The sequence below is a fragment of the Propithecus coquereli genome, unplaced genomic scaffold, assembly GCF_000956105.1.
Source record: "Propithecus coquereli isolate 6110/MARCELLA unplaced genomic scaffold, Pcoq_1.0 Scaffold51, whole genome shotgun sequence".
Taxonomy (NCBI): Eukaryota; Metazoa; Chordata; class Mammalia; order Primates; family Indriidae; genus Propithecus; species Propithecus coquereli.
This window is the reverse complement of record NW_012150952.1, coordinates 3,510,394-3,521,266: the sequence shown is the minus strand read 5'-3', so window position 1 is coordinate 3,521,266 and position 10,873 is coordinate 3,510,394. Positions and strand designations below refer to the sequence as shown.

General features: G+C 32.8%; 1 protein-coding gene across 1 annotated transcript in view; it reads left to right on the top strand.

The window, feature by feature from the left end:
• CCDC178 (coiled-coil domain containing 178) overlaps nt 1–10,873 on the top strand; it is a 466,106-nt gene that overhangs the window by 161,861 nt on the left and 293,372 nt on the right. The window contains 2 exon segments of the mRNA XM_012656574.1: nt 2,987–3,132; nt 4,897–5,056. Coding sequence (XP_012512028.1) covers nt 2,987–3,132; nt 4,897–5,056 — 306 coding nt within the window.

Sequence of the window (10,873 nt, the reverse complement as noted above, 5' to 3'; positions counted from 1 at the left end):
TAAGTATAATACATTATACTTAATGATGACACATTAAGAGTATTCTCATTAAACCCAGAAATAAAACATTCTTGGCAGTGCTTAATACTCAGCAAAGTATTGTTACTAATAGCAAATTACTTCTGACACAAATAACAAAGGATGAAAAATAGGTATTCAACACTGCAATTGAAAGCAAACACAGTTCTTATGTCCCCATCTCAATAATACTTTGAAAAATATTCAGTAAAAATTGTCAAATGTGGTATATCTAACAAATACAAATTCCAGTGAAAAACATGGCTGAGTACTTTTGTGTGTGTGTGCTCAATATTGTAGAAGGTACAAAGAGTTGGAGGTTAGCGAAGAAGAGTTAATTTTCTTCTATTAGCACTTCAAAGTAATTTATCTTTCCGATTACTACTGAACACTTACAATATATTTAACATTGTGGGAAGTCGCTGGAGTTGGGGAAGTGAAAGCAGGACTTGGCTCACTCAGGAAGCACGTTGTCTTGCTAAGAAGTAGGCAAGAAAGGGTTTAAAAAAAAAAAAAAAAAGAAAGGGGCAGCGTGAAAACATTGTAGGCAGAGTCATGATAGCAATATAGTGAGATATGAGAGGATTGCGAAGGAGGAAACCTAAGTGAACAGAGGGAATCTGGGAAGATTTTCCAGAGAAGTTGATGTCTGAGAATGAGAAGAATTACTAATGGAGTAAATGGAGGTTGAAAACTTGCTTTGCCATGATGTGGTAGAGATAAGAGATAATATGAATGGAAAATGTAAAAGAATAATTGATATTTGAAGTATTATAATGAATAGTTTCATTATAATTATTATTATATAATTTTAACCTTATTTTTAACATTGATTTTTAACATTTTAGAAACAAAACTTGTATTTGCAAAGCAAAGAAATCATGAGAGATTGCTGTGTGTTGTGGAATTATTTAATACCAGTAGTTCAGTATGGTCAAGTCTAGAAATGCCTTGTGTGCATGCTATTGTACCTCATCTAAGGAAACTTGCAACCATTGTAATATCAAATGTTATTAATTATAATTTATTAAGTACCAATTTTGTCAATTTGTGTACAAACAATGCTGTAGACACCATTTCTGTCTTCTCAGAACTTAAGTTTGAAGATAATTTTATCTTTCGCTGTGCGTAAACCTTTCAATTATGGGCTAAGCTGAACAGTATTACTGAATTTTTACGTTTAACCTCAATTTAAGTCATAGATATAGAAACTGAACTTACTATATTTAAAGTACACAAAAACATTTATTAAATCTTAAAAAAAATTAAAATTATAATCTGAAATAAATGTCTGAATATAATTTTTATAACCTGGTATTTGACAAATATATATTTAATACTTTGAAAGTTTTCAAAAGAAGGAAATAATGAAAAATATTGTATAGTAAAATATTAATTAACTGTAATTCAGATTTTCAGACCCTTCCAGGCCTGGACATGAAAGTAGCTTCGGGTGGAAATCCTCCAAATTGCTGAAACCTGTGTCACTCGGGCTAGAGAAAAAAAACAGTGCCAAAGAAAGATCAAATTACAAATGTACTGTTTTTATGACTCTATTTCTATGTGTGGTAGTGACACTTTGGCATTCATCGAAGGACTTACAAATAGCTCTAGGGGTCTCCAAGTTTTTTCTCACTCAAGATATTTAAGAGTACATTCTTAAATGACATGTGGCATCTACTAGTTTCTTCTTTCCAGACTCAGCCCACCATGGGGACATACATATAGGAGGACCCACATTTACCAAAACCTCACTGATGGTACCTACTAAAGGTGCCCAAACACAATTTTTGCTTTTTACTGATGTCCACAGCAAGTGTGGTGTCTCTTTCATCCCTTTGTTGTAGAATCCTCTGATGCCACCTGCAGCATTGTTAAATTGGCTGGTATGGTCTAAGTTGTTATCATTGATCCTGAAGTCTTCTAAGTTTCCCATGATAGTGTCATTTAAGACTAAGGAATTAATTATGGAATTTGATCTACAAGTCAAGTTTAGTGGGAGACAGCGTGCTGTTCCCAGAGTATCTGTACTTACACCTCTCCACTCTTTCATTGGGTTGACTTTTTTCCCCAGCAATAACATAATACCCCAGTGGACCCATTAAAATATATTAGTTTGCCATCTTTCCACTACATTCTAGTACAAGAAAAAAAAAAAAAAACCCACTCATTATCAGCTTAAAAGTTCCAGAACCTCTAGAAAAAGAAGGAAAGAAAGAAGGAGGATATGAAAATTCAAATGTAGTACCCAGTGTTTCAACTCTTAAATAGCAAATGTTTATAGGAAAATACATATAAAAGATTAGTTATTTCTTTTTAAAATCTGAAAGAGTAGATAAAGAATTAGGAAGCATACAGAGGGAAATCGAGCAAAATAGAGCAAAGAGAGAAACTGAGACAGTAACACTAATTGGAAGCAATTCTGGATGTAGGGAACAATATTCAATAACTCAGTCAATGAGTGAGTGAATCAGTCAAATATGAACATCAGTAGTCATGAAGGGATTGTGCAAAAATAGATGCAAAGACAAATCTTCAATCTGGAATTGCACAGGTCCACCTTGGGAAATTGTGCTGGTAGTAAATATTGGCTTCTTTTCCTTGAAAGATCAGAACAATATATATCCTTGGCCGCCTGCAATGTATAATACATGATAGAGGTTTGAAAACCAGTCACTACATGTTTGCGTCTTGAAATACATGCTTGTAAAGTGTGCAGGTATGTGGGTATGGAAGGGGCCAAGTTTGTGTAGGAGAGAGAGAGAGAGAATAGTTTTAACTTTTTTTGAGAAAACTCATCAGATACAACAGTGGAGAATATAAACCTAAGTTGTTACTCATATCGATAAAAGGTTACTATTTCCTTTTAATTGTTCACATAGCCAATGTATTAATAATTGTGTCCCAAATTGCAAGGATTTCTAAATCCAAGTATTTAAAATAAAATATCCCTGTATTTTTTTTGTAGGATGAACGCTCAGTGATTTTTCATGAATTAGAAACAACAAAAAGTAAAACAGTTACTTGCCATGCAAAAATAGATGAATTGGATGAGGAATTAAGAGCAAAAGAAGAGAGAAAAAGAAGTTTTGATCAGACACTTGAAATTCTAAAGTAAATACTTAAACTTTGTGAAAATACGAAGTATGTGTAACATATTATTAATAAGAGAATTAAGATCAAATTTCTATATTTAAAATTTATTCTTAATATAGTCCACATACTTTATCATAATTTGATGTGGACTATACATATGATATTGAATAATTTTGGTTTATAAAAGCATAATCATAAATTGTTTTCATTATTTTTCCTTGGGTTTATTCTTATTTGAATAACTGGGAATGTTTCTCCTTTTCCAAGTATAATAATTGTATTCTTTATGATATTAATAATATTCTCCATTAATTTCAGATTTATCAGTATTTATATGCCATGTTTGATAATTTAGGGTATCCATAGATACTTCCTTAGAACTGATATACTCTTCCTAACTCATCTTGGTTCTTATTTTCTATTTTCTAACACATTGAAAGCTGACCTTGAAGGACTGTTAGGGAAATATATATTGTTCACATTTAAGAACAATAGTCTGATTTTAATATAGAAGGCTAATATAAGCATTAGCAAAATTATGATGCTTGAGGGATAAAGTGTCAAAAAAAGTTATGTCTAGCCTGATACGATATACTTTAATAGAATCAAGTCAAGGCACTCATCAAGGATGTATTTAGCTATTACCATAGGATAAAATCTTATTTTTAACATGATCATGAAGCTTTATATGAAAAAACTAAATCATATTCAGTATATTATGTATGAAATCAAGGAAATATAAAATTTTGAAAGATATTTATCCACCTTGCATAACACCTGTAAGAATATTTGGGGACTCTAAGGTATAAACCAAAAATTATATAATTTATACTACCTCATAAAGATCTAATTCAGGAGCTAATGAAAATTTCTTCTTCAGGGTTCTTACCATCCCAATCCTAACTTCTTTTTCCATACTGTGGCTAGATGATATTGCCTTTCAGACAAGCGTGGTCACCATGTCCCAGTGAATCAATTCCATCTCCAAACTTGACAAAACTCTGCCTTCTGACAGGAAAAAGAGAAAAACAATAAGCTAATACTATGATATTACTTACAAAAGTGTTAATTAACAGTGATGATGGATTATGTCTAATAGGATTTAAAGCTACCATTGAATGACTTGTTATCGTGCCAAGCACTTTGCCAGACAATCTAGGTACTTCATCTTATCCAGTTCTTATAGCAAATTATTGCATGTATATCATTTCCAAATGAATGCTGGGAAATTAAATTAAATTAAATTAAACATGATTATGTTAAGATCACACACCACTAATTAGTGGTAAAGCGCAGCTTAGCTCCATCTTGTTCCAAAGTGTGTGCCCTTTCCACTGACTCCCTAAAATGGAATTGCAAGGGAAGATTACTGCAGATAGGCTGCATTATGAGTAATCTACTGGTATTTTCAATAGGTGGCCATATCAAGTTAATAATTACTTGCTGAGAACTCATAGTGGGCCTGATACCAGGCCCCAAGAAAGACAAAGAAATGGCTTGGAGGAGGGGTTCCTTTGGAATGCCTACAGAACAGAAGCATGCTGAGGAGGCAACCAAGAGGCAATCCACTACACTTCTCCATAGGTTTTCTTCCACCCGTATCATTTAGATGTAGCCCTATGGAAGTTGGCCTTTGGAAGAAACTAGAGAATTTTTTCAAGGCTCTTCAACTCAAGGCCCTTAAAATTTTTTTCATTTTGGGTCTTTTTAAATGCATCATAAGCACATTTTAGAAAATAAAATATGAATTAATTTGTGGCATATGAAATTCTTTCTTCATAGGAACCAATTTATATCTATGAGGTTTAAAAAGGAACACGCACAAGCTGTGTTCGATCATTTCACGGAAGAGAAAAGAAACTGTGAAGAGAGAATGTTAGAGGACGCTCAGAGATTTAGAACACTTCTTGCTATGAGGCAAAAAACTCTGGATGAAATAAAAGTGAGTATTATTTCTGACTGTTGTAAGATGAAAGAAAGATAATGATAGTCAAATTAGCAGCTACTTTGAGACATTCATTTTTCATCCTGAAGTAACAAGGAAGTTTAGATTTTTAAAATAAATTTGTTAGCATAATAAACACATAACTTTTCATTTTTTCTTCTAAGTAATTATAATAGATTCACACAGCATATTGTATTTTTCAATACATTTGGTGTGTACTCTCATTTTATTATCGCATTTCATTTTAATTTGAAGTCTACTAGTGTAAACATGCAAGTTACATTTGTCCAGAATGATTTTTATGTTTTTAATGAGCGATGTGAGAATGGTTATAATTTGTTTGTGAATAAACACACTTTGAATGTTTACCAACCATCTTTTTGGGAAATGACAATAGTTCATGCTCTTTTCTTTTAGAAAAATTTTGCACAATATTTTAATGGCACTGTAAACTTACTAGTTTGAAATAGGGAAATCATGATGAAAATATGTCTTCTCAACCTGAATTTTTATTAATCAAATTTTATAAAGCTGTACATATTAGATTTTTTATAGACTATAACTAAGTGATATACATTAAGTTAAATGATTCCTATCCAATTTTACACTTTGCAATAGTTTTTGTTACATTTAATTGTCATGAATTAGTACCATATTTTAAAATATTACTTATTTTTGAGAGACACGAGGAAAAATTTTTCTCCAAAAGTAAAAAATCTCCTATACTTTATTAAAACTATTTTCTGTGAAAGTGTTTAAGGTAAGTAATATCATAATATACTTTTATCAGCTATTTTTGATCCTTACATTTATATATTTAAGTATTATATTTATATATTCAATTATGACATATATTTCAATTACTTTCCTTTTTACATATTTAAAGACAATGTTAGTAAAATTTAAAAAATGATTTGGAACAAACATACATTGAATAAACAAATATGTGGGTAAAAGAACGTACCATCTTTAGTGCTATGTCTGTGGTTCATCCTATAAAAATATTAATAAAAATAATAATTTTATTAATAACAGTGCTAAGTAACACGCTTCCATTTTAAATGTGGCCATTACATAGAAAAAGATTGTTTGACCTAAAAATATGAAAATAATTGGTGCCATCTAGTGGCAATAAATGATGCCTCCTTTTAGAGGAGTTCCTGAAACTGAGTTTCAGATATGTGCAGTATGAATGGATTGGGGAAGCTTGGACACCAGTGCACCTCTCAAAACGGGAAGGCTTAAGTTATTTACTGACTTAAGCATCATTCCCAACCTCATATTTTATCACAGCAGTAGAATTAGTTATTTGAATTCAACCACATTTTCCAATCGTACTGGTGCTGAGAACACAGTGGGATCTCAATAATCATTTATTGACTGGCATTTCAGCACTTTAATGGAACAATAATAATTAGTGAAATGGCAAAATATGGTCAGCAGGAGAGAGATGAATAAAAAGTCCTGTATAACCAGCCTCTAAATTTTTGAAATTTACATTTCTTTCCATCAAAAAGCCTGCCCCTGTCTTCCCACACCCAAGTGTACCCATCCCTAGCCACTTGGAAGCATCATATGGTCTCATGATTTTTTTTTTCCTGGGCACTTATCTCTATCTGAACTTGTTTTGTTCTTTTATTTTTCCTTGTTTTTTGTCTGCCTATCTCCTGCTATAATAATGTGTTCTCTATTAGGGCAAGAAATTTTCTGGCATATTCTTTTCTGTATCCTAAAAGCTCAGGACTATGTCTGGCACAGAGGAAGCACTCAGTAAATACTTGTTGAATGAATAAAGAAATGGATGAAGGGATGCTTTTTTGATCACTTTGCTATCCAAATACATGATAGTAGTGAGCATTTCAGAGATATTTTTCATACTGCATCAGCTGGATACTCCTGACATTTTAACAAACTCAAGTTGTGTGCAGAAGCTGAGTCTCTCTCTCTTTCTCGTCTCTCTTATTCTCTTTCTCGCCTTGATAATACATGAGAAATTTCCATTCAGTCTATCTCCCTAGTGAAAATGGTTAAATTGTTTATTGCTTTCTAGCACTTAAGGATTCTGTTCAATATCTCAATAATGCTTATAATGTAACCTTAAATTTACAGGAAGTTATCTCTTGTCAGTTTCATGGATAGCTCTTTGTTATGCACTCACCAGAAGCATAGTTTGAACGTGCAGGGTTTAGAGATTGATACGTCTCATCATTAATGATGCTATTTATCTATGATTATGGTCAGTGACTAGATGTTAAATAATGGAAAGACAATATGATTACTCATAGCAACCCTGAGCCCATCCCTGTTTGGAAATGGGACAAGTTTATAAATGTGTATGTCACCTAAAGCATTCCTGGAAAGAAAAAAAGTCTTACTAAGACATCATTATAAATGTGGTATTACTAATCTGGGGTGTCCCCTCTGGGCAAAAGAATTGATCAAAATTATGGACCATCTGTAGGGATTGTTTAATAAAAGACTTTATAAAAGCCATGATAGAGTTAATAGAGGATGTAGGAAAACACAATATAGAATTAGAAATACAAACAGCTAATAAAATATTAATAGTTGAAGAAAAATATACACAAACTTCAGATAATATACACCATGGTTTGGGAATTGAATTCAATCTCTCTTCATTAGTCAATTCCATATCATATATCATTAAATGGTAGTTTTTTTTTATGTCATGACATTTTTACTAACTGCCTATAATTTGCAAATCCAATTGTTTAAGATTAAATTTTCAATAAAGCATATTCATCAAAGTACAATAGCTCTAGCTACTGATGTTTCTCTTGGCTTTTGGGAAGATCCACATAAAACTGGAGCTTATGTGTAGTATTTCAATTTGCTATGAACTGTGCTCAGAGGCTGACTGTCTTTTCTTTATTTTAAATTTTTTTTATTTCAGCATATTATGGGGGTACAAATCTTTAGGTTACGTATATTGCCTTTGCCCCACCCGAGTCAGAGCTTCAAGCATGTCCATCCCCCAGATGGTGCACACTGCACCCATTACGTGTGTATATACCCATCCCCTCTGCCCCCCTCCCATCTGCCTGACACCCGATGAATGTTATTACTATATATGCACTTAAGTGTTGATCGGTTAATACCAATTTGATGGTGAGTACGTGTGGTGCTTATTTTTCCATTCTTGTGATACTTCATTTAGTAGAATGGGCTCCAGTTCTATCCAGCATAATACAAGAGGTGCTAGATTACCATTGATTTTTGTGGCTGAATAGAACTCCGTGGTATACATATACCACATTTTATTAATCCACTCTTGTATTGATGGGCACTTGGGTTGTTTCCACATCTTTGCAATTGTGAATTGTGCTGTTATAAACATTCGAGTGCAGATGTCTTTTTTATAGAATGTCTTTTGTTCTTTTGGGTAGATGCCCAGTAATGGGATTGCTGGATCAAATGGTAGTTCTACTTGTAGCTCTTTGAGGAATCTCCATATTGCTTTCCACATAGGTTGTACTAGTTTGCAGTCCCACCAGTAGACTAGAGAAGGCTGACTGTCTTTTCTATGTCAATGCATTTCCTATATGTTCTTTCCATCGTCTTGCTCTCTTCTCTGCAATTTAGTTTATGAGAGGAGTACAATGAACTACCCTGGAAGAACAATTTCTAGATCGAGTTTTAGCAGAAACGTTCTCCCAATACCTTGTAGAGTTTATTGGTTTTTATTTTGCTTCATATTATCTACTCTCAGGAAATACCTCTTCCCTTGGTTATAGCAGTCCCAAATTTGGTTATTAAATTACTTCCTGACCCTTTCACATGGAAAATTCTTAGCTTAATACAGAAGCAGTGACTTACTGCCTCACTTTACCACCAGGTATTAAAATAGTAAAAATTAGAAACAAATTTAATCTCTGAGATAGTTGTAAAGATTATTACAATTTTTATATTATTCTCCTATTGGCCACTCATCATTTATTCATTCTCACAAATATTTTATAAGTACCACTATATTCAAGGCAGTCAATGTTGGATGACCAACACCCTAGCCTCAATTTTAAAAAGGCTTCGGCAGGAAGATGGAAGACATGAAAAACAGACTTGAATATAGTGACAACACTCATATTACAAACAGTAAATTGTGGTGCTTGTCCACTGCCAAGAAAAATGAGAGATTATTATGAGCAAAAAACATTATATATTCTGTGGTCTCAATCGTGGGAAATGAATGTGTGGTAAACCTGGAAAGATTTAGAGAAACTGACTAATGAATCTCCTAAGCAAGAATAATTTGCCTTAATGATAATCTTCCTGCCCAAAAACTATTTTAATATAACATGAAATTTTTAAAAATTAGGAACATGTTTTACATAATTAATATTTTTTAAACGTACTTCTGATAGGATTAAGCATCAATTAATCACACATAATAATATGAATTAGGCTCATCATATTGCTTTTTTAAAGTACCTTGTTAAAATCTATGGCTCTTTGAGGACTGAATATTTTAATTTGAGGACTGGTGGCAAGAGTGCTAATTTTGTGTCAGAGAACACTTCATGTTTTTGCACAGACCCTGTGCTTCAATGATAACAAGTACTTAGAAAGCAGGAAAGAGTAACACTACAATATGGAGGAAGGATGGAACATGGGTATGGTGATTCCCAAATAAAATTTAATATATTTTGAATGTTTGTTTAGAGCATGGTCCATTACACAAAAAAGAAACTTCTCTCTTTTTTGTGTTTCTAGCATCATGCCATTCCTTGCTGATGTGTCCCAGAATTGTTGCTAATACTGTGTTAAAGCGCTGTGTGAAGTTCGAATAGATTTTTTATTTTTGCATTAATAATTGCCTGCTATTTTTAGCTTTTTTAAAAAGCACTTTGAAGCATTTATTGCAATTGTTTGTCTGTAGTCCATTTTGATTTTTCTATACATTGGTATTTTTTTCTATATAGTTGTGCTAGTGATCTATGAACATAGTTTAGATATTGTGATTTTTTTCAGGGACCATTCATTTTCTAGAGGGGCTGCCACTTTTGTAAAGCCTTCTCCCACTGCAGAGTAACAGCAGAAATTTGTGATTTTTTCCCTTTGATCAATTAAAATAACTATATTATGAATTTGCAAATATCAAATTGCATTCTGAAATATACATTGATTATGATTTATCAAAATTTTAACATGTTACTGGGTTCAGTTAGAAACCATTTTATTTAGACTATCTATTGGTGTATAGTTCTATTTTGTACTTTGTTAAAGATAATGGTATCAGAAAGACTTACTACAGTTTTTAAAATAAAATTTAGGAAGGGTTTTTTAAGGTTTTTTTCTTTATCTATGTTGAATTACATGGGATATTCAGTTCCTTAAATGTTTCAGAACTTCTCCCATGATACTACCAAGATACATAAAGGATCTGAGATTTTTACCCTACTCGTAAGCTAACAAGTTAGCCTGCCATAGTTTCACAAATGCTGGCAGAAGACATGAAACCCTTGGCTGAGAGATGAAGGACTTTATCACTTACTACACAGCAGACAGCACGAACTTCATGTTCACATAGGTTTCCTTTGGCTTCAAGTCTCATGGGGGTTATCACCCCATTAAAGTGGTCCATGTGGATGCTATGTATATTGGAAAATTTTTTATCACAGCTGAAACACCGTGAATGTAGGAATTCCCCAATTTTGTGAGGGAGCTTCTAGAACACTTGCCCAACCTTTACCTTCCTTGGAGGAAGACATTACATTTCCTATACCGACATCCTTCAAAGCGGTAATTCTGGATAAAAGCTGTCACAAGAAGTGTATGGTGAATTCATGGTGAATT